The sequence below is a fragment of the Heloderma suspectum genome, chromosome 6, assembly GCF_057233095.1.
Source record: "Heloderma suspectum isolate Gila_16-S chromosome 6, 16-S_ref, whole genome shotgun sequence".
Classification (NCBI taxonomy): Eukaryota; Metazoa; Chordata; class Lepidosauria; order Squamata; family Helodermatidae; genus Heloderma; species Heloderma suspectum.
The window spans coordinates 105,163,150-105,190,936 of NC_139463.1; the positions used below are offsets into that span (position 1 = coordinate 105,163,150).

Consider the following 27,787-nt stretch of genomic DNA (forward strand, 5'->3'; position numbering starts at 1 on the left):
AAAGGCCCACCTGGCACCTCCATTGTGGGTTTTTTAACCCCAGGTGAAGACCTTTTTATTCTCCTAGTCTTCTTAGTCCTTCAGTTTTGTTTTTTTAATGCTATTGTGTTTTTAGATCTTTACATTGCTGCTGGCTTTGACTCTGGTTTTTACTTTGGTTTTCTCTGTTTTAAACTTGGAATGAATTTATATTGTCTTATCTTGTTGTATTTTATGGCTTCAATTTTTGTGAACCACCCAAAGAATTTGGGCTATTGGGCAGTACAGAAATTAGAAGGAAGGTGTCCTTCCCAGAGAGGCTCGCCTGGCACCCTAAGCTTATGCTACAACAATTCTGTGTCTTTAAATTACAAGAAGACTCTGTTGTTTTTGCTGCAACCAATATGGTTAACCCTCTGGAAATCTCTACAGGAATGCTATTCTCCACCAGTATCTACATTACTAAAACATTCACACAAAATGTCAGAGGAACATATTGGCCTGCTTGTTCTATGATTTCTAACCTTAAGAGGTCGATGGACTGATGCAGTGTTCCTTGTGACTATCTGTTCCGCCAGAGGCAGGGGTTCTTTTAGGATTCAGACAAGGCAATAATCACTTGGTTCCTTTTCCAGATTTTATTTAGAGGGAGAGGTAAGATATTAACAGCAAAGAAAACATGGAAAGGAACAGGCAGGTACAGAAAACTTGCGTCCATTCAGTTACTGGAAAACCCCACTACAGCAACAGATGTGCTCCAGGGCCCTTCAGCCATGGTGCGTATCACGATACTTACCCACAGAGAGGTTCATCGTTATGAGCTCCCTTGGGGCTTTTTATACAGTATATCATAGGTTCCAATCAAGTTATGCTCACTTCACTAATTATTAGCTGCACCATGATTTGGCTACATTCTTACAGATTTGGCAGACTACCTTGTGGACACTTCATTTCAAGGTCATATACATCCTACAACTGGCATCTCTGATTAGTTTATCCCTTATACCTGGTTATCTTGTCTGGAACATCCTCCCTAAACTCTCCCGAGAGCCAGGAGAAAGTTCAGGCCCAGAGGATGAGCAAAAGGAGACACTCCGGCATGGAGATTTGACCGTGGGGGAACCATTGTTATACACTACTGTCAGCCTCCTCGTGATCACAATGGTCTTCTGGAATGTCCCACTACACTGTCACATCCAGCTTCACCGGAGACATTACAGAATGGACACTGTTTCCCCACAGGCAATGTATCCCTTTTATTTTCACAAAGACATAAAGAAAAGCAAGGATTATCCTAACCCTATCACTTCCTGAGAAGTAAACCCAGTCCTGTCTTCCAGGATTTGGGCCAATGGAAGGCAAAAGGCACTTGTAAAACTTACTAGGCACTTATTTTTAGAAATTATGTTAATCTTATTTTATACAGTTGAATAACTAGGTTTTGGCTGTTCTGTACTCATCCATGCACACTATCTATGTATGCATAGGGGCCCCTCGCCACAACATTTCTGGCTACAGACCTATTTAATTCGGACTTGGAACATATTCTGTAACGTGGACACTTGTAAACACATGCAGAGAGCTGCTTCCTCACCAGCTTCTTCTCTTTAGGGATTACGGGGCTTCCACAGCAAAATATGGGTGCAGGAGGGGAACCACCAGATAGACATATGTCCTACTACCTCTCTTGTAAAGAAGTAAAGACTCATAATGTTAATCATTTCTATAGCACCTTCTATGTGGAAGGTGAGCTATATTCTCTATTTTTGTCCATCATCAGAACAACCCTGTGAAAGCAGATCAATATTACTCCCATTTTTTAACTGGAGGAGGGTGGGGGAGGAGGAGAAAGGTTGCTAAAACGGTAATATATGGCCAAGTTATTGCAAGCAGGCTGGGCTCTATAAAATTAGGAATTTATTGAATACGTGCAACCAAGGGGAAAGAACCTGACGAAAAGAAGAGCAAGGCACTGGCGACAGGATTTGTAAACCAGACAGCACTCCTTTTTAAAGTACAGATGTGAATTTAGGACATCCAGGTGTTCCGCCACTGGAAGACTGAGCTTGCATTTACGTTAAGATTCTAAATACATTTAAGTTTTGCATGTAGCGTGCAGATTCTAATGTAAAGTTGCTATATTTGCTGCATGGCAGTATGCAAGAGCATTGGCCGTTTGCCCTTAAAGTATCCAATAAACACGATATAAGCTACTGCAAACAATGCCAATAATGCTGCATGTTAAAAAGGACCCTTAACAATAGGTTGGTATTTACAACAGACAGATAGTATTTCCATCTCCTCATCAGGCACTTGGGTGCAAAGTTGAAAGTGGCAGCCAATCACCATTAATTATTTCATGTTAAAGGCTTCTTGGATGCTTTCCAGTGCTTGCTTCTCGGTGATTGTATTCCAGCCCTTAGGAAGATCAGCAGGGAGAACATGATAACGATTAGCAAACTGCTGATTGAACTTCTCAAACACAAACTTCCAGTAGTCCGAGGCCGTCATGCTGGCATCAGGCTGGATGCGCCAGTCAGGATAGTACTGGCGATAGTCTTTATAGGGATGCCATTTTCCACCTGTGTCCACATTTCTGAAATAGATATTTGACATGACATCGGAGGAGCATAAGGAATGGATAAGTTTGTTTGTTTCATAATCTCTACACATTCCTAATCCTTGAGGTCGATGGATAGATGCAAAATGTTCCTTGTGATTTTCACCTCCAGCTTCACAGGGGACTTGGCAGAAGGGACACTGCTTCCCACAGCCAAAGACCCGCTTGAAGATCTCATCCTGGGGCTTGAACGGGATGTTTGAAAAGATTGTCTCAATGTTCATCTTAAGATGCTCCAAAAGGATTCCTTCTATTACCTCAGGGATATATCTCTGTACCTCATCTGAGAAAGGTCTAACGCTGGAAACGTTGTTGAACAGGATGACATCTAGGGAGTCCTTGGAAATGACAAGTTCTTCACTCATTTCTTGGCAGAAACACTCCAAGAATTCAGACAAAGTTGGAGTTTGGTTTGCAGAGCTGTCCAGAGCCTCTTTTGCTTTTTTTATCACAGCAGATAGGATTCTTCTCTCCAAGACTGCTAAACCCTCTCCTCTCTGCCTGTAATGGTCCAACATGTGTGCTTGTATCCAAGATTTCACAAAATCTTCATAGTGCTTTATGTACTTCACAAAGTCATCAACATTTCCCTTTTCTAGCAATGACTTCTGCACTGTGAACTGAAAGAAGCTCCGACTGCCATACTGAATGGATTGCCCACTACTGAGAACATCATCGACTATTTCTACTCCAAGTCTCTTGTTGCAGTAATCCACAAGAGCGGGTCTCAGACACAGATCACAAAAATCCTTGGCTCTGTTCTGACAAGCATCCTTCTCATAGTAAAGGTCTTGGAAGATGGAGAAATACTGAGATTTCAGGTTTCCCAGACGTTGTTGAGGATCATTTGCCTTGAAGAACTCATCATGCATTTTCTGAAAAGCATCAGCTGCCTGTTTCAGGATGTAGCATTTAAGATCCACTTCAAAGTGAATGGTAGTATGAAGTTTCTGAAAATCCTTTTCTTTAAGTCGCTCATTGATTATCCTCAACAGTTCCCGGCAATATGTTTCATCATAGTCCCGTTTCACACTGCCTTTCTCTGTAACATATTTCCTACACACATCAATCAGGCCTATGGCAGCATTCTCCGCTTCACCTAGATAATCCTTGAATAGACCCTTCAGTATTCCTATAAGTGAAGTTTCTAGATATTCATTTTTCATGGTGAAAAGTGTCCTTCTACAGTCTGATTTGCAGAATGCCTTCTGGAAGATCTGATTGGCCAAGCTGCCCCGACATTCCAAATCTTTTCTGAGCTGATGGAATACATCTACATGAATTTGTCGATGAGTTAAACTATGCGATGGCAACTCTTCCAAGGTTTCCTGCCACATTTTCTCAAACTCTTTTTTCAGTTTTTTAGGAGTCAGTTTGTCTTCTTTCTGTTTACACTCTTCCAAGAGCTTGTTCACCTTCCCTTCTATGGTTTTAAAGTATTTGGCCTGCAGGCTGTCTATTTTACTTTGCCCCTTATGTACAAGAACAGCTTCCTGACATTTGTTAATTAAATAACTCTCCAGCTGGCTCCGAAGAAACTTCACACTTCTGATGAATTCTTCTCTATACTTCTCGATCAGGTGCAAGCTTTTTTCATCACTCTCAAAATAGCTCTGTATGCATTGTAACATTTTTTGCTCTCCATCATGCAATTTCTGATAAGCTTCAAACTTTAATTTATTTAATGCATCAGCTTCTAGATCTTCTAGGGATTGATTCTGAATTGAGGTATCAGCTCTGGACATCCAGAGGTGGATCTCCTTCCGGAAATCCCATTCCCAATCTGAATACTTAACTGAGAGTTGGTTATAAGCATCAGCTACAAGACTGTTACGAAAGCTGAAGATAAAGTTTTCATGTTTTACAGCATTCCACAGGCTCTTCACCCATTCAACAAACTGGGGAATGTCTCTAGGGGGTCTGTTTTGTGAACAGGTTCTCATGAACTCAAACAGATACCTTTTCAACTCTGATACACTCTCGCTGTATCCCATATTTACAGGAGCCATGGGTGGGACTCCATGCCACAAGCCAGGAATGTACCAGTTGTGTTTTTCTGGGTCATAGACCATAATATCTGAAAAGGACACTTCCCTGCACTGTTTTTCCATCCTTGCTGCCACTTTGGTCATTTCATTGAGCTGTTCCAGAAGATGCTTTCTGTCCCTCATGTTCTGATCATGGGCGGAAACATCACTGACATTCTGATGCACAAATTGGCAATTGGGTTTGTGCCCAATTTCCTCCATCCTCAAAAATGCATGGACTACAATTTGCAAGATGTCCTTCATTTCGGTGGCATTCTCCATGGCCAAGTTTACTATAGTTATGTCACTGAGTCCAATCACTAGAGTGGCCAGCTCATTGTCATGTTCATAGCTATCCTCCAATTTAGCCAGCTCAGGAGCTTTCAAACCTTCCGTGTCTATCACAAGAATGAAATCACAACCAATTTCTTTCTGAAACTTCTCTGTGACTCTAAGGAGGGTCATGAATGCTCCTCGTGTACATCGGCCACTGCTGACCGCAAACTGAAGTCCAAACATGGTATTGAGAAGGGTGGATTTGCCAGTGCTCTGTACACCAAGAACAGTCAGAACCCGCATCCTGGATTTCCCACCAAGCTTGGCATGAAGCTCAGTCAGAACATCAATTACCCATTGCAGAGGGATGTTAGATGCATCTCCATCAACCAGCTCCACTGGAAATCCTTCCAGCATCAGGTCAGCAGCTATCCCTGGTAGGTGGACAAATTGCCTTACATTCTTTGCCATGTTACCTTCCTTCACCATCATGTATTCTGCTTCATAAAACTGCCCCAATTCACGCATGAAGTGTTCCACCCCTAAGGAACTGATGGAAATTAATTCATCCAGCTGGGCTAATAGTTGTGGATCATTTCTTGATGTGGTGTGACATTTCTCTTTATATTCTTCCCGTAATCTTAAGAAGTTTGACCTCGCAACACGATCTAAGCTGAACTTCATCCATTTCAGAAAGTAGTGTTTCTCCACTGAGCAAAGATGATGTATTCCATTAATAAATTTTGTTATCCCATTAGTAAGGTCACATTGATTTTGCTGTACACGTAATTCTATCCATTTCTCTCTTAACTGAGATTTGTAATTTTCTGTTGGTATGTCAGCTTGTCCTTTCATCCTGCACAGCTCTTTCTCCACTTTGGCCACGTTTTTCCACAAGTCCCCCTGGAGTTTCAGCATTTCCTTCTTGTAGTTTGCAACATCTTCTATTTCTTCAACAATTTCCTTGGCATGTAGAGTCCCATTCCGACAGGCCTTAGTATCCTCATCTGTCTGGATCCCCAGTTCTTGGCATATGCATGCCATTTCTTCCATATTTACCACTTTTTGATGGGAGTTCAAGATGTTCTTCATGGTTGATCGAAGCTTCTTCACAAATTCTGTGGTATTTTGGCTCTTTTCTTTCACCAACAGCTGCGATTTGTTCAGGTTCAACACTGGAGCTAGCTTGTTAAGGAACCCCAGTGTTTCCTTCCATTTCCCATCTTCAGCATTCAAGATAATGTAGTATTTAGATGCTGATCTCTGAAGAGTCAATAGCATATCATATTCTGCACTAGAAATGTTCTCAGCAAGAATGAACACAGCTGAGGACACCTCTGTTAAAAAGCTGAACTGCAGCCAGTGTGACTCGATGTTTCCACGCAGGTTTGTTATTGCTACAGGCTCAGGGAAAAGATCAGAGTTTTCCTTCCCCCCAGGAAAATACCAGGAAATTTCCACAAGCCCATCACTAATCTCTCGAGGAATATTCCCACAGTCTGCATCATGGTGTACAAAGAAATTGTGATGGTGTTGAGGGGAGCTGAGCACCTCATTAAGAAGTTTTGATTTGGAGAGACTGCAATTTCCTATCCGCACAAAGGAAATGGTTGGCATGGAAAGAAGCACCAGGCTCTCCTCTCTGAAGCCTCTGCTCTCAGCTAGGGAATGGGGCCTCCATTTTTTCACAATGTCCCTCATGGCCCAGAGGATGAGGGTACATTTGGGGGTGTCAAGGGGAGGTAAGATCAAAGGGAGGGCAAACTGGCACATGGACATTTTGAGCAAGATCTCCTGCTGAAGGAAGCTATCAGAGCAAAGCAGGATGGCACAAAGGACATCTAGGGGGTTCACAGAATCTCCAGTGTCCATTTCCCTCAGAGAAAACATCTCATCTCCCACATCCCCCTCCTCATCCCCAGATGAATCTTCCTCTGCCTTTGACAGAAGGCCAGTGTTCCTGGCTGTCCCATTGAGGGCCATCAGTTTCCTCAAGAAGTACCAAGGTAGATCTTCTAGCTTCTGAGGAACCAAGGGTTTGAGACTTTCCGAGTCGATTTCCAGGATTTCTCCCATGCTGAGTTTTCTGCAGTTTCGCTTGTTGAGTCCCAACTTTGCCAGGAAAGGTATCTCTACAGAAAAGGAAGGAAACCATTACTCCCCACGAAGCAGGAACATTTATTGGAAGAAGTAGGCAAATTTGCAGAGGAGGGAAGAAAGTTGGGGTTGGGGAAGAAGGAGTGACAAGCACCTTTCAAATGGGTGTCAAAGAGTTATTAATAAAGTGAACCAATCACTCCCTCCAACAGCAAATTCAAGCGGTGGATGCCAATAGCTATGTAGCCAAATAGGGTCACTGAGAGACAACATGGAAGTATCTGCCTTTTCCAGGGCCATTCCCACCCTCCCCTCCAAAACAGCCCATGAACAATGAGCTTGCTCAGTAGCCATGGAATGTTGAGTGTCAGTAGGAAAAGAAAAGCAGAAAACGTTGTGAGGTGGGGTGGGGGCCTCAGGAGCATTCCTGTTGAAAGGTTTGGATAGGCACCAACATTTTGCTTCGGGCACCACTTGTAATTTTCTCTGACCATTGATACGGCAGTCAACAGCTAGTCTTCCTGCAAGCAGAGGAGGGTGGGGAAAGGAGGATCAAAAATGGTTTCTAGACAGGATCAGGATTGATCCACTAATCCTCCAAACAAAATAAATTAAGTTCCCATAACTATTGATGTGCGCTTAAAACAAAGAACATACAAGATATTCAGACAAACGGTATGGATTCTATGCACATACTGCACTTGCAAATAAAATTCTCCCCAAGGTAATGTATGTGTCCTAAGAAAAGCTACATTCTGCAACGAGTTTGAATAATACAAATTTCTAATCAACTGATATGCAGGTGATGTGATGGGCATGATACAGCACTCCAAAAACAAAACAAATGACCACCAGTAGCACATCCAGTTTATAATTTTTTATAGATTTTCTTTTAATTCCAAAATTTTAAATTTTATAGCTTTAAACAGTTTTAAACACATGCATGTGCACACACACACAAGTATAAACAGATTTTAAAATGTGGAACGTTTCGGTATAAAACACCAGCTTCATTCACAAAGAAGAGTTTACTGCAATGCCACTTATAAGCTGAGCCAGAACCAATCAGGAACAGGCCAAACCTCAAATGAGGGAATGTGGATTAACAATTTAAAATTTTAGAATTTTTTGAAAATGTTAAATCTATAAACTGGATGCACTACTGGTAATACAAATTTTCGACATTATATCACATTTCTGCTAGTAACAGAAGAGACAAGAAGCAATGGACTCCTTCCCCTTGACCGCTGGAAGTTCTGCTCTGTCTCCCTTCTGGGTTCTGTCAGGCATCGACTGTGCCAGTTGTCTTCAACCCTGCATGCCAGTTTTAAGTATTTTGGCTTCACACAAAGAACCCTGGGAAATGTAGGGTGAGGTGGGGCTCATGAATATTTGAAATGAATGAATGAATGAATGAATGAATGAATGATAAATAAATAAATAAATAAATAAATAAATAAATCTCTGTAAGAGATCCCACCCCAGACATGACCAGAGTGCCCACAGAATTCCACTTCATGTCATGGCAACTGGCCCACCATTCCTTTTGTTCAGGAGATGGCTGCTTAAGTGTCCTTAATGGCTAATGGATGTCATTTTATAAGAGCTAGTTTTTTTTAACAGAAAGATCTCACCTGAGTGTCTTGAATGGAAAAGCCATCAGAATTTAGGGAAGGCATATCCTCTCCCCACTTCCCAGCTATGAGAAGAGGGCAGCTGTGGGTGTGAGTTAGAAGAAGAAGAAGAAGAAACAGCGGTTCTGGAATAGCCAAAAGCACATGCACACAGAGAAACATTGCATGGGGTGCAAAGTGTCTTGTGGGAGGGGGCAGCCATGTGATGTGGGATAGCAGAACTGCTACCTGGTAAGAGCGCCTATTTGCTTCCACCCATGTGCTACCTGTTTATTGGTAAATAAAGCAAAATGCCACATGTCTTCACTACTCTCTCCTCAAAGGAACCAAAACCTGGGTACGGTGACACTGCTAGTGCGGAACCACAGGGCACAGGCGCCCCCAAATGGCTCCCAGGCAGGTGGTGATGGCAAGCCATGGCACACTGCAAAGGGAAGTAGAGTGCCGGCTGGCTGAACCTGCAGTTGTGTGCCATTTTAGTTTAAAGTATTTCCCCAAGTGTGAGAGTGGCAGCAAGTTGAACCAATCAAGACACTGCCTTTGGGGGTGCACAGAGTGGTTAGGGAGCTTGCTGCTGCCACCACAAAGTTAAAAAAAAAAAAGCAGGGCAGACAGGGAGGGACCGGCACCAGACCAAGCCTGAGGAGAGGGGCTTCCCAGAAGGCACCTTGCACAAGGCTCTTCTCAAACCTGGGTGCCACTTCTCACTGCTCAGGGAAGTGGGGGTTTGCCCTTATAAGGCTCACCCACAATCCCCAGAGTAATTCCAGAACAATAAAATATAGTTTGAGGGTGGGAGGAATCCTGTCTGTTTCTCAATATATAATAGCCTTGGTGTGTCACATTCCTTATTTCTGAATGAACCACAGAAAGACCCTCAAAGCCAGAAAGTCATATTATGTTTCTTTCAAATTCAAAAGGAGAAAAGAAAAGAGAGAGAAGTTTAGAATGGAGGTCTCTTCTTGTACACAGGGAAACAGCTTTCCCTAACCCGGAGCCTCCCTTGTGCAAAGGATAGAAATAAGCCGAAAGCCAATTTAAACTTTCAGAAAGGATTTGACTGTTACTCACTAAAAAAGGACAAGGCCTGAAGCTGTTGTCCACCCTCAACCAAAATGGCTGCCCTGAGTAAAACAACTGTCAGCTTTCATACTTAATTTCCTGTGAGAAGCCACAAGAGTGACTGGGGCTGTTCGCATGTAATGACAACCCAGCCCACCTCTTCCACTTTGCCACACAACCTACAACCAGCTGCTTTGTAGGTTGTGCAGTGTGATCTCTGAAAATGGACCACTGGGTTGTTCAGGGACTAAACAACCCAGCAGTTTACCCAACAGCAAGGTGTCACAGAGTATGAATGTAATGTGTATTGTTAATAAGCATTGTATTTCACAGGAGCGCTATTCATAAGAATCTGTGTATGCTAACTGTAAGTGATTAGTAATAGATGTGATTAGTTCTGTGTGTGTTGTGAGATTGTGAGTAGTGGAAAGTATCCTTGGAAATGATGCAAAGAAGTTTGTCACTAATGGATTGGTTAATTCTTGGAAGTAAAAAGTTCATTAACACTTGAGGAGATACACCTTCCCAATGATGCTTCTAAAGTCACCAGTAAACCTGGCTGCATTAATCTGGTTCAGGGCCCCACACTGGTTTCCTGCCAAAATTCACCTCCCCATCCCCACTGCGATATATCCCTGAAGGTGGTGATGACTGCAAAGCAACACGTTCTGGGCAAAATGGGGGCCGTTTTTTTGAGAAGGGAATATTTAATAAAATGCGTAGTTTTGGCCCATGTACAGGAGTGGTGCTGAAAGAAAAGTCCCTGTTCATAAAGAGTATGTCCATGTGAATCCTTATCTGAATAGGCCCCGGAGGGGGGGGGGGGGCGGAGAAAATATGGGGATTTCATCCACCCTACAGATCAGGGGTGAGCAAACTGCAGCCCTCAGCCTAACTTCTTGTGGCCTTCAGCCTAATTTCAAAAGAGTGAGATCAGTTCAGACCTCTGGCAAGACAGACCTGTCCCTTCCCTGGCAGCCTACTGAGTTGGAAGGAGGAGCAAGAGAGAAAAGAGGGTGGAAGAAGAGAAAAGGGGTTGACCCACTTTTGGCTCTGGCCCTACCCACCACTGGCTTTTGCCCCATCCAGCAATGATATGTGGCCCCCAACAAATTACCCACAAGGGAGTGTGGCCCTCAACAGAAAAAAGGTTGCCCGCCCCTGATCTAGATTAAGTACTAACTACTAGATAGGTCTGTTTTCATTTGCCACACTGCAGCGCTACAAAGTGGATTCAAATCTGTTTTGTTCTGTTCTTGCTTTCGTTATGTTAATCTTTTCCCTGAACCAAAGAACAGCAGTCTCTTATAGAAAAAGGGAACATGAGCTATCTTAAGCATCAAGCCCACCACAGGCGATGACGCCAATCCTTTACTCATGTCCCATAAAGCTATGGTATCCAGTCAGAACATGAAAATATGCTGCCCCCAGCAGCTAAGTTGAGGAAGAAGCTCCCCCGTCTCCAGCATTAAGACACTTGGCCAAACATGCAGCTTGCCAGAGATCAGATAAGATACATTTCTTGCTGTAAGATGTTTGTTTAGCAATATTAGTAGCTCACTAGTTTGGTGCAAACCAAGATGGCTTTTAACTCTTAACATCATCTTCATAGGTTTATGTTGCACTTTGTGGTTTTAATTTTTGTGAACCGCCCTGAGAGCTTCGGCTATTGGGCAGTATATAAATAAACAAACAAACAAACAAATAAGCAAGCAAGCAACTAAGGGTGCAATCCTATGGATGTTTAGACAGGAAAAAGCCCTACAACTCCCAGCATTCCACAGCCAGCCATGCTGGGAGTTGTAGGACTTATTCTGTCTAAACATCCATAGGATTGCACCCTTAGCCTTTTAAGGGGGAGGGCTAACAACTTGTACACGGAATTGACAAATTATAGTAAACTTTGGACCAGAGCCAGGATATTACCAGTTCAGAAGGCACACTAGCATTAAAAATTTTTTTAATTTTTTTAAAATTAAAATTTTTTTTAATTTTTTTATTAAAAAAAAAAACCCTCTCAACTCTGCATCCCAAAGACCAGAAACAAGATTAGGCTATGCAAGTGTTCCCCAAACACAGAACCAACCACTCTGATAGCACTTCAGCTCTCAGAACTTCCTGGATTTCGTTAAGTACGAGGCAACTTCGTTTGCCTGTTGATAAAGTGGGGAATTCACTCCTAGGAGTTTTGTAATTTAGGTACTAGGCTTCCATCTGCGTTGACTAAACCAAACAGGAGTTGTGTGTCACATTTTGTGGCTGTTATCATTTGAATCACTGGACAAACTGCTGTAACCCTTTTGAGGTAACATGGAACACATAGCAGAAAGCTAGAATACCCTCCTTCCCCCTCCTTTGTCTGTTCTTCTTCCTTTCCCGCTGCCCCTTGTCACTCTTTGCTCCTCTGGCACACTTCTCCACAAACCCAACATTACATTCGCCATTACCCAACTATGCTCACTCTCCCTTTACTTCCCGACATCCCATTTGGCTCCTTACCTTGGCGTATTAAAACACCCCAAACCCCAATCTCTTCACTCTGGCATTCTCAAATTAATCCTCCTCCGCTTTTCCCCTCCACTTCACTTCCCTTGCAGATTTAGTTAGAACTAGATTCTGTGGCAAATGTGTCGTCCCACGTACCCATTCACTAACGGAACGTGGGGACACTTGCAGGGGAGACTGGAGAAAGAGCAGGAGGGGTGCTTAACCCTTCCCAAGCTTGGAGATTCTTGCATGCAGATGCCCCCGCACCTACCAAGACAATTTCCCCCACTTCCTGTTTAGATGGGGGCAGAGGAATGAAAACCACCAGGAAAGTGGCTTTTCAGGGGAGAACTAGGGAACTGGGGTTTACCACCACCCTCTCCTGCTTGCCAATTCTCCCCTGTACATGCATTCTAGTCCAGGACATTAGTGTTACAAGAAAACCCAGGGTTGGAAAGATGTAGTTCAGCCCTGAGTGTAAGCATGGGGACTGGACCTATGAATCTTTCCATTTGATTTATGTACAAACATCTAGTTAGCACAGGGGCATTAGAAATAATAGTATTTTTCTTGTATTATTTTGCTGAACATGTTCTTCATTATGGGAAAAGCACTCGTCTAAATAAAAGAACGCATGACCAGTCCAGTAGAGTGAAGCCCTCACCCCAGAACAACCCTTGCCTGCCATTTATTCATGTGTGTGTGGAGGAATGATGGACAGCTGAGACCATGTTGGGTGAAGTTAGTGGCAGTTGGAGAAAGTCAGGAGGAGAACTGTCAGGAAGAGGGAGTTGAGTTAGGAGAGAGATAGTGAGAAGAATTAGGGGACAGAGTAAGTGACAGCTTGTGAATGCTGCTGATGCAGCAAGAAATTCAGCACGATTTCAGCAGTGGAACACAACAGCAGCCACAAAAAGGGCCATGGGGGGCATGCATGTGTCCGACAGGCTGCATGTCACCTACCCGTTGTCCATGGTGTGGAGAAAGTTGGATAGACAGAAGTTTCTCATAATACTTGAATCTGGGGTCATCCAAGGAAGTTGAATAGTGGAAGATGAAGGATAGACAAAAGGAAGTTGTTGTTTTACAGAGCTTATACTTAACCTATGGAATTTGCTGCCACAAGATTTGGTGAAGGCCACCATCTTAGATGGCCTGAAATGGGGACTAGGCAGATTCATGGAAGTTAAGGCTATTGATGGCTATTGTTCATGATGGCTATATGCTACCTCCAGGGGTTTCTGGGAACAGGAGCGGAGCAGGGCTATTGCCTTCATGTTCTGCACATGGGCTTCCCAGAGGCATCTCATTGGCTTCTGCAGGAAACAAGCTGTTGGACCAAACTGGTCTGATCCATCAGGGCTCTTCTTAGATTCTTCTCCTTGTTTACATATTGTAACGTTAAAAAAATTCCAGGTGAAAACAGCAACTGTGAAATCCTTACCTACAGAAGTGTCTTCCTCCATCACTTCTGGTACAGTCTCTTGTGTGCTGGATACATTTTCTAGTTGTTTGTGTAAAGAAGAAAAAGACAACAAGAGAAGATTAAGTGGAAAATTAGTAAAACTCATTTTTCAAGGCATCAGAATATCATGACAAGGGGTAGATTACACACGGAACAGGAACTAATTATCAATGTTTGGATGTCAGGGACATCCTCTCCACACCAAAAACTGGGGTGCAGTGATATTCCAGAATGTTCAGGAACATTCTAAATGCTGGGTGGGGGGAAGAGTCAATTAGGGAGGGAGTGCTTAACGCACAGCTCCTGTGGGGGAATTAAAGATCAGTTTGATGGGATGAAACTTCAGGGTTTAGGTTGCAATCCTATATCCACTTACCTAGGAGAAAGCCCCACTGAAATCAATGGAAGTTACTTCTGAGTAGACATACATAGGATTGAATTCTTAGGTTGTGTGCTTCAGGTTGATTGGGAAGGTAAACGTACAAGGAGACAGATGGAGAAAAGCCTGCACAGGGCTAAGCCAGGTGTGGCTCTCCAGATGTTGCTAGACTACAACTCCCACCATCCCTGATCATTGGCCATTCTGGCTGAGGTTGATGGGAGCTGGAGTCCAACAACATCTGAAGGCCATAGGTTTCCCAACCTGACCTAGAAATTGGGTGGAGGATACAGATTTTCATGTAGTGATTCAGAACATACAAGATGCATGTTCTTCGTATGATGTGGACTGAATGCAGCTTTGCACCCTGAGAACTCCCACGTTTTCATTTTAATGTGGTTTCAACCTCTCAAGGTTTATGAGAAAAATGAAGGCAGCGTTATGGCCCTAACTGTAAGAGAGTAAAGGGTTTATACAGTTGAGTTATGAGCTCTGAAGTCTCAGTGTAGCGATATTGCTGTTCTGGAGCATCAGCAAAAATTAATTAGGCGTTTATAATTAGTTAGTGATATTGTACAGGGAATACCTTCTGGGTTCTTGCTTTCATTCAGCACAGAGGGAACTACAATATCTGGATTTTCTGGCCTATTCTCCTCCAAAACCTGAGCAGGATTTAGGTTACAAGCTCTATTTCGATCTGAGCATTCTGTAGGGGAGCAAGCTAACAAAAAGACATTCAGAATTAAGAACTGTTCTGTTCAGTTGCCTCATCCTCCCCACGCTGAAAAGAAGTTCTTTCCCCCTGCCCCACACACTCTTGTAGCATCTGCAAGAATCTTGACAGTAAATTGTATGAATCTTTTCAGCGGCCCTTCCATGCAAACTTCTAGCTTTCAGAAACTGACATTTATTAACAAGCAAAATATAGTGTGTGAGCTTATATACTGCAAGGGCGGGGCTATGAAATATGTCTCAATACAGAGACATATTGCATCCTACTGTGGGATTCCTGTCAGTGAGGGTTAAGCCAGTTAGGGCACAATCCTATCCGGATAGTCACCAGCCTCTGAAATCGGAGGCTTCCCACTATCCTATGCAGGGACCCTCTCCTCTATGCTCCAGCCACCCTGCAGTTTGGCTAGACGGAAGATTTCGTCCATCTAGCCGTGGCTTCAGGGAGTGGGAGGGAAGGCACCTGGAGAACCGATACAAAGCTGCATAAAGCAGCTTTGGTGGTCTCCTCCCCCTACCATCCCCGGGACCACCCCCTTTTCCCCACCTCCATGCTCTGTTTCACACGACGGCTCCAAGGGGGCGGGAACCATGATTTCTGGGCTTCGAGGTCAGAGCCCTGTTTCTGGTGTTGGATCCCAGAAACCAAACAATCCTATGGTCCCCCAGATGCTGTCTAGGGGGCATAGAATTGCTCTCTCCAAGAGCTATCCTATGGTCCCTGGGAGAGCATCCCAGGGACCATATGATGGCTCGCAACACTCCTCCGAGGCCGGAAACAGCACTCCAACCTGGGAAGGGAGAGCTGGAGATCCACCCCCAGACCCCTCCTTCTTGCAGCCAGCACAAACAGAACCGCGCTGGCTGCCTCTCTGAGGTCAGAAAAGCAACCTCAGAGCTTCAAGAATGGGGGTGTTCTGGTGGGCAGAGAGGGGAGGAGACTGGACAGGCCAGGATACGAGTTATCCTGAGCCTCCTCCCCACCCCTCCAAAGCACCCTTGCTAGACAGGCTGAAAAGCCCATCTAGCAAAAAAATCAAAAGTTCAGAGGACCAGGAGGAGAAGATCACCTCTGCCATTCCTCCCACCCTGTTGGCTTCAGCCTGGCAAGGCATAGAAAACTCAGAAGCCTCCGAATTTGGGGACTTCTGAGCAGCGAGGGCACAGTTGATAGGATTGTACCCTTAGGATCAGGGACAGAGGAGAGTCTTTGACCTCTATACAAGTGTTCTGAAGTACAGCAGTTTACTTTTCCCAATAGGAGTGAACGGCAACCGTTTACTCGTAAAAATTAAAGAGGTGCACTTGGGGGCACCACTAGGTTGATGGCTATATCTGCTCTCAGTCCTTGTTGACCTCCAGCGATCTTCACCACTGGGAATTCAGCCTGTCTCCTACCTCCATCCTGGGTACTGTTTCATGAAATGTTGGCAATGGGCTTTTTAGGCCCAATCCATGATAAGCCCCCCCAATTTTTTTTTAAAAATAAGAAAATTATGCAGCTGTGAGGGGGGAGAGTCCTCCAGTTTTGATCAGAGCAGTGACACTGGGAAGGTGGTGATGACCCCTTTCCCTCCCACATTGTCTTCCCCAATCAAAACCCCAACCAGCTGCTTTTAGCTCCACTGAGGGAAAAGAGGAAATACAGGCCCAATATAAGCACCTGATCCTTTCCCACCCAGCAAGGATAACAGCAGCTTCTGGGGAGCAATGATGAGCCTCAAAAAGCCTCAACAACATCACAGTTGCATTTTAGGAACATAAGAAGAGCCTGGAGGTAGCACATAGCCATCAGGACTTACTGATAGCCTTTTCCTCCAGGAATTTGCCTAAACCCCTTTGAAAGCCATCCAAATTGGTTGCCATCACTATGTCTTGTGGTAGTGAATTCCATAGTTTGACTATTTGCTGGGTGAAGAAGTACTTTCTTTTATCTGTCCTGAATCTCCCACCAGTCTTTTAAATGGCCACACTTCTCATCTGAAAAGAAGACATGAGGGCAACATGGAAGACTCTGGAATGCAACGGGTCAGGAATGATGTTGCCTGGATTCTCTGTCAAGCCTGACCCAAAGGGTGTCTATTTCAGACTAAACGGCTAGTGTGGAAGCCACCATAGTTACTTTCTTCTTTTTTTCTTAAAGACAGGTTGAACACGATGGGAGGGGGAAGAAGCTGGATCAGACGCTTGATCAAACTTGATCTGGGGGCAAAGACACTTCTCTAAAATAACAGATATGTGGTGGCTGTAATTATTCACTGCTGAGGAAGAGTCTTTAAGGGACCACAAGACCGATTGTTATTTTTGGCTGCAATTAGTGCATGGCTACTAATTTGGAAAATGAATTTCTATGAATAAATTGCAACAAAGGAAGCTGTTGTTGTTGAAATTTAAGAACTGATGACCAAAAATAAGGGTGGGTGAAAGCTGAAAATTAAAACTCTAAAAGAAAAAGGGGAACAAATGCAAATCTTAAGCAACTCAGCATTATGCAAAAAAACAAACAAAAAAAAGGTGACAAATTGTGTCCAGAGTTCATGATCAGGGGGTGGTGAAATCTCAGAGGGGAAAAAAAATCACCAATATTTCATCAGGAGGAACCAAAAATGTAAGTATTGCTCAAATTATCAAGGGACAGTTGGTTCCTCTCAGGGTCATATGCAGAACAGGTCAGATCCTCTTTGCTCTTAAACATCCCAAATTATGTTTAAGCCTAAAGTACATGATGACGCTGAATGTGCTCATAATTCATTCCTTGCATCTCTTGTTCCATTCTTCTTCCTGTTGTCTCCTCCACTGTCAATATATTATATTCTATTTATTAAATTAATTAGATTTTTATACTGCTTAATAGCCAAGGATCTCCAGGCTGTGCACAATTAAAACCATAAAATGCAACTTAATAAGACATAATATAAAACTTTTAAAAGTTTAAAAGTACCACATAAAACCAAAATAAAACCCAGCTGCAGTTACAGCCCAGGGAAAGCCTGTGTGAAATGGTGTGTTTTCAGGAGGCGTTTAAAAGATGTTACATTTCTGCCTCCCGAGCTGCATGAGGGATGATTTTCCAGAGCGTGGGTGCCACTTCATGCCAACCTTCTGTTCGTTTTGGAATGACCAGCAAGACTTCCTCTGAAGATCTTAAATGTTGTCTGGCTATATATAAGGGAAGGCGGTCCGCTAGGTGTCCTGGTCCCAAGTTCTTTAGGGCTTTATATGATAATAACATCACCTTGTATGTGGCTCAGTAGCTAATAGGCAGCCAGTGCCATTCTTTAACCTCCTTAAAGCAAAAATCTAATTGTTTTGTTTATGTTAGTATGTAAAGCACTGTAGAGATTGATAGCACTGAATAAAATATTATTAGTTTTTCTATAATCTACTGTATTATAGAATCTACTGTATTATAGTGACAAAAGTCCCAGTTATGACTCCACTTTGGGAACGGGAATTCAGTGTTTATTTTTTTAAAAAACAAGATTCTAGACCTCATGGTGGACAGGGAGTGTCCTATCTCTCTAAGTTCTCTGAACACCCCCCACCCACCCCCCAAAATCAGGCACAGTGCTGTCATTTCATTTCAAACCAATCTTGGCGCTATGTTTGCTGGAATTAACTAAGTAGACATTTGTTCCTGGCACAACAACTATAGTTCAGTGTTCTTTTTTCTACCAAATATATGTTCTAAAAGAAGTCACCTCCTGCCTGATCCTATGGATGACTTAACAACTATATCTATTGAAGGACTGGAATTACCAGACGTAAAAGAAGTGACTAAAAATGAACACACTGCATTTGGGAAGTTTATTAACAAGAGTTGTAAACGTAGCCAACGTAAGTTAAACCTAATGAAATGGAAGCGATTGAAAATTTTATTTTATTGTTTTACTATGGTACTAGACAGCCTGAGTCCACATTTGTGAGGGACAAGGGGTGTGAACCTCTTTCAGCTTGAGGGCTGAATTCAATTTTGGAGAAGCTCTCAGAGGTCATATTCTGGTGGCCCATGGGTCCAAAGACAAAATGGGGCAGGGCCAAAATACCAAAAATACCAGCATATTTTAGCTTAAAGCTCTGACTGCCAGTAACCAATGCCCTTAGGAGTGGTATTCCAACCGTTTAGAATGGGGGGGGGGAGTGCAAAAACAGGGAAACACCAAATGGTTGGTGGTCAGGCGCGAACGGGGGTGTGGCCAGGGGGATGGGGCCATGGCTTCTGGAAAACCCTAGAGAGTTGGATTAGGACTCCAGGTGGACTGCATCCCTCGTCAAGGGCAAAGGGTCTCACCCCCCAGCCCCCTGAAAACTGAAACACACACACAGGGGCTGTTCACAGAACAAGCTAGCCCACACCCAGGGGGCATCTCCACGAGCAATTTGCTGCACGGTTGCTGCGTTTGGAGGTTGTTTGGGGCACATGATGTGTTTGAGGCACAGCCACCCTGGAGTTTTGCACCAAAAAACATTTTTTTCTGAGACTACTTTTAGTCCAGTTCTTTTCCTTAATTCGGCTTGGCTGCTCTTCTGTTGTGGTGTGCACCAACCCTCCGCATTTAATTCCAGCATGATAGCCCTGCCCAGGGGTGTGTCTTTCACCTGGCTGTGACCTCACTGACCACGGTCAAGGGGTGTTTCCCCAATGTTTTCCCCACCTGTATTTCCCCAATGTTTCCGCCATTTCAGCGAGATTGCGGTCCCCGAGGTAGTTACTGGGGAACCCACAACTGCACATTTAAAAGATATCCCTATCACGCTATAGTGAAATAGTGCATTTGTGTAGCAATACCTATACCCCCATAGCACTATCACAAAATAGCACATTTGTACAGGAGTACCTATACCTGCTATTGTGGGTTTAGAGGAATAGTAATAAAAAAAAATGGCGGGGGGGAATCGGGCACAGGTTGGGGAGGCAGGCACTAACACACACTGGCCTGAGAAAGCAGAAAGGGCGGAACAAGGTGACAGTGGGAGGGTGTGGGAGGGAGGGAACAGGCTCTCTAAGTGCTGACGTGGATGAGACTCCACCTGGCAGGCATCCAAGCAATTCGCGGTAAACTGCTGTGTGACCTGCTGAGAGCCCCGGGCTAGCTTTGGGATAACCTGGGCTGTCAAGCCCCACGTGTCCCCAGACGGAGCAGACTCGACTCCAGTAAAAAGTGCAGTGAAGTGGAGAGCAAACTCAACCCGTTGCCATGGAGATCCCCCCCAGTAGTTGAGTGTGGGTTGTTGTTGAACTTTGGGTTGTTTGTTGAACTGTGGGTTAGCGTGTTGTCTGAACCCAGGACACTTTTTGCAGGGTGGCATGTTAACCATGCAGTGCAGCTTGTTAACCACCCTGAACAACCCAACAAAAACTCTTGGTTCTCAAGGTGGCTTGTTGAGAAAAATAACCAGCAGCGTGGGTTAGCATGCTGTGCGGATGCAGTCGAAATGTCATTGCCTGGGGGTGGGGGCAACATTGGTGGTGAAAGAGTCTGAAAAGATGTGTATGAATGGCTTATTTCAGCCTGGAGACTGGGAGTTGTAGTCTAACACATCTGGAGTGCACCAGGCTGGGAAAGGCTGCTTGCTTGTCAGGGGCTGCGGGGCTGGGAGATCAAGCAACTAAAACATGACACACTCCTCATTAATGCTTCCCCCTCTCTTCATTATGACTTCTAGAGACCACCCTCTCTTAGGTCAAATGCTTGCTAACAGTCAAACAGGCAATGTGCCTGTGGGGGTCAGAAGCTGAGACCAGGAATCTGGTGAGAGGAGAGAATACAGAGCAACTGGCAGTTTGAACTGGAGTCGGACAGAGATGCGAGGGTAAACGAACTGGAAGAAGAGGCAGGGGTGGGGCTCTCGTGACTTGGGCATCCCACGTAGGCAGGATCAGTGGCTTCCCCATCAGCAGGAGGAGGCATTTCAGTTCCACTGCACTTTGCATGTATGATTTGTAAATAGTACAGATATTACAAAAACACCATTGAAGTCTCCAGTGTGCTTGTGGCTAAATGAAATTTAAACCCGCTGCCCTCAAACTTCTTACCACAGCCCATGGAAGTGGGGGATGGAGTGTTTAGTAATACTTTTACAAGCCACAGAGGCAGGAAGTAGGTCCTTGTTGTGGGGTCAAAAACAGGAAATTCTCTGCTTGCTGTTGGGCTGAGTCACCAGAATTAAAGGAAAGTGATTATCCTGGGGAAAATTAGAACTGATCCCAGGCCCCTCCCCCTTGCAGCTGGCGTGGAGAGAGCCGCCTCGGCTGTCTCTCCGAGGTCGGAAAAGCAACTTCGGAGTCTCAGGAACGGGAGCGTTCAGGTGGGAGGAGAGGAGATCGCAGAGGTCAGGATATGAGTTATCCTGAGCTTCCTCCAACCTCCTTCCCTCCTCCTGCGACGCACCCTTGCTAAACAGGCTAAAAAGTCCATCTAGCAAAAATACAGGAGAAAAGAGGACAGGGCGGTAAAAATCGCCTCTGCCATTCCTCCCACCCTGTCAGCCTCAGCCTGGCAGGGCATAGGAAACTCAGAAGCCTTCAAGTTCAGGGGCTTCCAAGCAGCAAGGCCGCATTCGATAGGACTGTGCCCTAAGTTACCTAGTAAGAGCAGGAATGGACTCTTACACACCTGCTCTAACTCACTAGACCCCAACTTTCCTCTTAGTAGCAGGATGGAACTCATTGGTGTAATTCTTACTCCAAGATGATCTCCAACCCAACCCACTAGCATTTGCAGCCAGCCTAAAGATGGGCAGAGAGATTGGGAAAGCACTGTAAATAAAAATAGGTCCTGGTTTTCAAACCATACATCTGTCCCCAGATATATGAAGACTGGCTACAGTTCCTCAGTGGCCCTCTTCCAATTTTCAGGAACATCCTCTTCCTTCTTACTCATTCAGTGTACCATGTTTGGGTCCTCCTACTGAAGAAGTTCAGGGGCTGAGGCCTGGCTCATATTAAGCCTTGACCCCACCTAAGCTCTGAACTCGCCAGGTGCTATTAAGTCGCAGTTACTCCATCTGTGAAATGGGGATAATAGTGGCCTACACTCATAGGTGTGTTGCAAGGACAGAAATATAAGGCCATAAAACACTGCACAGTTAAGGTGCGGCATTCACGATTAATAATAATTATAATTATAATGCAGTAAAATCAAGGCTGCGTTCGACACTTCTTCTTTTTTTAAAGCAGAGCAGTCAGCAAGATTTCAAAGACAAAAACATCCCCCGGATCAGTTAAAAATATCATTCATTAATATGCAGCATTGTAAAGGTCACAGTGAATCAGGAGAACTGGATAACCAAATCCCAGAAAACTGGGAGTACTACAAAACATTAACTCACAACTTGCCGGAGGCCATAACTGAGGAGGCAAATCTGGAAGGAGGCTCCGTATGCCTTCCAGGAACTGCTGGCAGGTCTGTTCGCCTTTGAGCTGGATCTTAACCAACAGTTTTCGCATCTTCTCCTTTGGACTCTGCAGTTTATCCAAAGCCTCGTAATCATCTGTGGAGATGAAGCCCTGGGAGGCCACATCATCCAAGATGAAATCAGGTGCTCTTTCGAGGAAGGAGATGAGCTTCTCGCGGCCTCTCCGGATCGTCTCAAAGGCCATGGCTGAGGCAGTAGCCACTGTCCTTGGGGAAAAAACCCAGATCTGTTGGTATTACACCAGGGGTGCAGAACCTCTGACTGTCCCCGGATCCCCAGAAGACCACATTCCTTCCCTAGGACCCATCCCCTCTCCACTGACGACCAATCGCTTGGTGGTTTCCCAGCTTTGGTGCAGTTTGTCCCCATCTGAAAAGGTTGACATGCCTCTCCTAAGGCTCAGTTACTGGCTATAAGCGCTTTAAGCTAAAGCTATGCTGGTATGTTTGATATTTTGGCTCCGCCCCTTTTGCTATTGGCCCCACCCACCACCAGAATGCGGCTGTCAAGAGCTTCTCCAAAATGGAATTCGTCCCTCAGGCTGAAAGAGGTTCAACACCCCTCTCCAAGACTATGAGCATCTCCACACCAGCCTAAAATCCTGCATTTAAAATGGGGCTTTCTGCTTCCATTTTAAATGCAGGATCAGAACAGACTCCCTTTACATGCGCTTCCTTCCCCCCTCCTTTCCCCTTCCTTCTCCCCCTTATCTGAGTCTTCCATATGTTTCATTGGTCCAGCTCCTCTTATTGTGACTTTTCCTTTTTCACTGTGGGAATGCAAGCAGAACTCAAGCAGGGTAATTTGATAGCTCATTATCTCTGTTCTTTTAAAAAATGGAATAAAGGCCATTTAGTGCAGGAGACACCCTGGAGGTTGACGACATCATCTAAAGGGCCCGCAAACTTCCGTAAGTAACCAATCTCGATAGCAGGATAAAAGCTCCGTGTGAAGAAGCCCTATATTTCAATGTTGAGTAACTGTCATCCCACTCTGTGCTGTACAACTGTAACGCACGCCACCAGATATGAACAAGCCATGTTTGTACATGCAGTGCAGGAGGGCAAGTGAGGGGAAGGGAGCCTTTTCTTTTGTAGAGATCCTAGCTTTTAACAACTGGTGGGTTAGATTATTTGATTTTTAAAAGCTTTTGATCTTTTAAAAGAGGTGCCAATGAATAAATGGGCAGATCTTTAAAAATTAAATGCCTATTAAAACACTTGTGTCTGAAAAGCACCATCTTCGAAGAGGCATTCCATCTCCTCTCTCTCTTAGAGGAAGGAATGCCTCTTCTAAGATGTGCCTGCTGGAAAACAGTTGTCATTATTAATCTTTGTAAGCTATTCTGGGAGCTTTTTTTGGTTGAAGAGTGGGATGAGAGAGAGAGAGATTGGTGTAAAGCGGCACAACAGCAAAGCAACAAGCCAGCTCTGGATCCACTGTGGATGCCATCTGTCTTAAGGTAAAATGTATAAGAAAGATAGAAAGACTAACAACAGAGTATTCAAAAATATATTTTAAGCTAAACGTTTCAGCTTCCACCCTCATCAGGAGTTCGACTGTTAAATGGATATCAGGACAATTCGTAGCCATTATACCACTCATATCTCTGTCTTTTCTCCTAAGGAACTTTTATCTCCAGGCATTCCAAATTGCCATGCCTGATATCCATTTAACAGCACAGCTACTGATGAGGGCAGAAGCCAAAATGTTTAGCTTAAAATATATATTTCTGAATACTCTGTTGTTAAGTCTACCTTTCATTCATATATATAGATATAGATATAGATATAGATACACACACACACACACAGACTGAAGGCAAAAGGAGAAGGGGACGACAGAGGATGTGATGGCTAGATAGCATCACTGATGCAATGAATATGGACTTGAGCACGCTCCGGGAGAGAGCACAGGACAGGAAGGCCTGGCGTGCTATGATTCATGGGGTCACGAAGAGTCGGACACGACTGAACGACTGAACAACAACAACACCACACACACACACACACAGAAAGAATGGTTTCCCCTCTTCAGAATTTATTCATATGCAGATTTAATCAATGAATTAATAAAACCCTATATGATCACTCAATTTAAGATTTTTTAAACTGGGTAACAACAACCCTAACAGATTCCAAATAACCATCACAACCCTGGGTGTGGCTCCACTTCAGGATGTTGACCATCAAGGTGTTTTTCCACAACCAAGTGCTAAGGAGCTATTCCTGGCCCAAACAGCTGCATGATAGCCAGAAATCAACAGGTGTAGCTCCCCACTATTTCACATGGAGATGAAGTGATGGGAAAAACTGTTACCTGCTGAATTTCTGCCTGTCTTGCGAGGCACAGAACCTCTGTAAGGGGTGGAGGGTGGAAATTCTATTCTATATTACATGATCCCATCTACCTAAAGACAGGGACCTGTCAGTATCTTAATATTTTGTTTTCCTTGTGGCAGTGAAGTCTCACCTTAAACAGGCATACATCAGGAGGAAGGGCATAGAGATAAGCAAGGGGGGAGAGAGAGAGAGAGAGAGAGAGAGAGAGAAAGAAAGAAGCAGGAGAGTAGATAAAGACCTGGTTGGTACATTGGCTGCCTTCCATCTTCTGCCATCCCCCTGAGAAGGCACCACTATGACAACCCACACTCAACCCACAGTCAAGGTTGAGTATGGGTTGAGTGTAGGTTGTTGATGTCAGGGTGGAAACTGAGCCCATAGAGCCCCAGAGCAGTTCTGATTCTGAGGAGGAACAGCAATCCGTGGGAGAGGAGCTCGCTCATCTCTCACAGGCACAGCAGCTGGCAGAGATTCCTCCTGCCAGCATTCCTGGGATAGATAGAGACCCTGCCAGTGAGAGAGCGCTGGAGGGTGGCTTGTTGGACGCTCGGCACAGATGCAGGGAGCGACGACAGATGGAGGACGCAGAAAGGAGGCGTAGCACTCGTTTGGCGCGCAAACAATGGTCGTGTCCCGAGGACCTAAGAGAAAGAGGGAGGATCTCTCCCTAGCCCATAAGTTCAGGGTCTTCCCGTGATTCTCCTTCAAATGGGGACCAGCTGCCTTACCTGGAGCTTAGGCTACTCTGCTATCTTTCCCCAGTACTGTTCCTTGCTTTGTCGCTAGTGATTGGTATTCTGAAAGAGTCATAAAGGAATAAAGGAATAAAGTCTCAGAAAGAAGTCCTCGTTGTCTGTGTCCTGAGTTGGCTATTGATGGGGACTGCAAGAGGCAGCTAGGGTGCTCCTGACAGCTGTTGAACCATGGGTTTTTGTTGAAACATGGGTTGTTGTGTTATGTGAACCCAGCCATGCTAACCATGGTTTGTTAACCACAAACAACCCACAATTCACAATCCATCAACCAACCATGGGTTCTCTTTGTGGGCTGTTCATGATTAACAAATCATGGTTTGTTAGTGTGGCTGAGTTCATACAACACAACAATCCACAGTTCAATGACAACTCAATGACAAGCCACGGTTCAACGACAAGTCACAGTTCAATCCACACTCAACTTTCAGTATGGGTTGACTGTGGGCTGTTGTGCTGTGTAAACCCAGCCACCGGGTACTCCTTCACAAGTATGGTTGCTCTTTTCATGCAATTTTTCTCCTCAGGAGTTGCTGTGCACTTACCTTACATGTTCTTTGAGATGTATGGTGTAGAATAAGGACCCACCCACCCTTCCCACTAGGCCAGGGGTGGGCACTAGGCAACAGCTGCTGACACAAATATACAAACCAGGACAGAGACAGGCAAAAGCCACCTTCCCCAACCTGGTGCCCTCCAGATGTGTTGGACTGCAACTCCCAAAATCAGAGGCAGCCTGTGGTGATGGGGCGTGTTGGATTTCGCCAGCCAAAATGTGGGCTACGAGTCTCTAGCTTGTTATACAACATGATTCTGTTATGTGTTGTATTCACCATAACAATTACCTTCCCAGTGATGCTACAAAACCTCTGGGGCTCGAAGGGAAGATAGCAAGTCTCACTGCTCATGTGAGTCCTTGAAAGCCTTTCGAACCACGCCCTACCCAACCTCTTATTCCATCTCTGCCAAGGCCAGGCAACTGGAATTGGTCCGTGAAGAAAAGAGCACACACCCCGAATGCTGTGCAGAGCTAGCTCCTGTGATTCAAAACAAATAAGTGTTGGTTTACCTCTCAGATATTTCCTGCTTTCTCCCACTACAAGGACGGTAACCTTGAGCGAGGGTGCCAATTTTTCTTCTAGCACAGCTCCCGATACCTCTAATACTGGCATGAACAGTGGGAAATTCAGGGAGTAGTAACATTTTCCCCCATTATTATATTTGCACACTGGGAAAAGCTTCACCTGCTGAATTTCTGCATGTTGCACAGCTATTAACTGCACAGGAGCCTTGTCATTAAAAAGTTGGCCACTCTAGGTACACTAAAAAAAGAGTGGTCTTACTTAATAATGTTTTGTATTACTGATCACTTTTCACATAACTAGGTAATATACAACAATTATTAAAAAGACTGTGACATCCCAAAAGCTCACCATTCTCTCCCTTTCTTTCCTCCTACTTTAAAGCATCGTTTATTTTGGGAACCCAGAGCAATGAGGCCAAAACATTTTGATTTTCTGGGTCAGGAAAACCAGTCTGTACACACCCACTTAACCATATATATATATTCATAAAATCATAGAATCATAGAATAGTAGGGTTGGCAGGGGCCTACAAGACCATCGAGTCCAACCCCCTGCTCAATGCAGTAATCCAAGTCAGAGCATCCCTCACAGATGGCTGTCCAGCCTCATCATGATTGCCTCCAGCATGAGAGAGCCCACCACATCCCTAGGGAATTGGCTCCAGTGTCGTATTGCTGTAACAGTCAAGAGGTTTTCCCTGATGTTCAGCTGGAATCTGGCTTCCTGTTACTTGAGCCCATTATTCTGTGTCCTGCACTCTGGGATGATGGAGACGAGATCCTGGCCTTCCTCTCTGTGACAACCTTTCAAGTACCTGAAGAGCGCTATCCTATCTCCCCTCAGTCTTCTCTTCTCAAGGCTAAACATGCCCAGTTCCTTCAGTCTCTCCTCATAGGGCTTTGTTTCCAGTCCCCTGGCATTTTTGTTGCCCTCCTCGGAACCCTCTCCAGCTTGTCTGCATCCTCAATTATTATTTTCGTTTAAAAAGCCAGTCACTTGTTTATAGCCCTTTCGGTTGCAAAAAACAAAATGCCATTATTTTTTGAGGTCAGAACAAATACAGATAGTTGATGTGTGTGTGTGTGTGTGTTACTCATACCTATATTATCAAAGCTCCTTGGGGAAACAGATCGATTACTGGGCATTAAGTAATAAATGAAAAAAAAGATAACAAACACCTCTGGCTTTGTACCCCAAAAGGAAATGCAGCTGGAAGACAATCAGGAGACATTGGAGAATGCAGAACTAGGAGCTTGTCGCTTTGAGATTCCCCCTTTCAGTTAATACCCTCCCTGATCCTTTGTCACCCGTCCAACTCATGGAGGTTAGTAGCAACTTACCCAGGTCTCCTCTGCAGCAGGGATAAAGAAGGACAGCACGAAAACTGCCTAGTCGTCGATAACTGAAATGAGATGGGTCTCATTCTAGAGA

At 44.5% G+C, this 27,787-nt stretch overlaps 1 protein-coding gene across 8 annotated transcripts; it reads right to left on the minus strand.

The window, feature by feature from the left end:
- Positions 1 to 594: 594 nt before the first annotated feature.
- On the minus strand, positions 595 to 27,787 carry LOC146342265 (up-regulator of cell proliferation-like). Of its 8 annotated transcripts, none has more exons than XR_014783936.1 (6): positions 27,697 to 27,780; positions 22,091 to 22,383; positions 14,613 to 14,747; positions 13,627 to 13,686; positions 1,550 to 7,034; positions 595 to 1,356 (listed from the first exon to the last, which is right to left on the minus strand). XR_014783936.1 is itself a non-coding variant. In XM_084806030.1 (6 exons), exons 3-6 carry the CDS (start codon positions 22,359 to 22,361, stop codon positions 2,332 to 2,334), a joined length of 5,169 nt encoding a protein of 1,722 aa, XP_084662156.1. In that variant the 5' UTR covers positions 22,362 to 22,383; positions 26,117 to 26,308; positions 27,697 to 27,785; the 3' UTR covers positions 595 to 2,331. The 8 variants fall into 8 exon arrangements, 7 of the variants coding, with proteins under 7 accessions (XP_084662156.1, XP_084662158.1, XP_084662157.1 ...); XM_084806030.1 differs by adding an exon at positions 26,117 to 26,308 and having other exon boundaries at positions 595 to 7,034; positions 27,697 to 27,785; XM_084806032.1 differs by adding an exon at positions 25,248 to 25,316 and having other exon boundaries at positions 595 to 7,034; positions 27,697 to 27,715.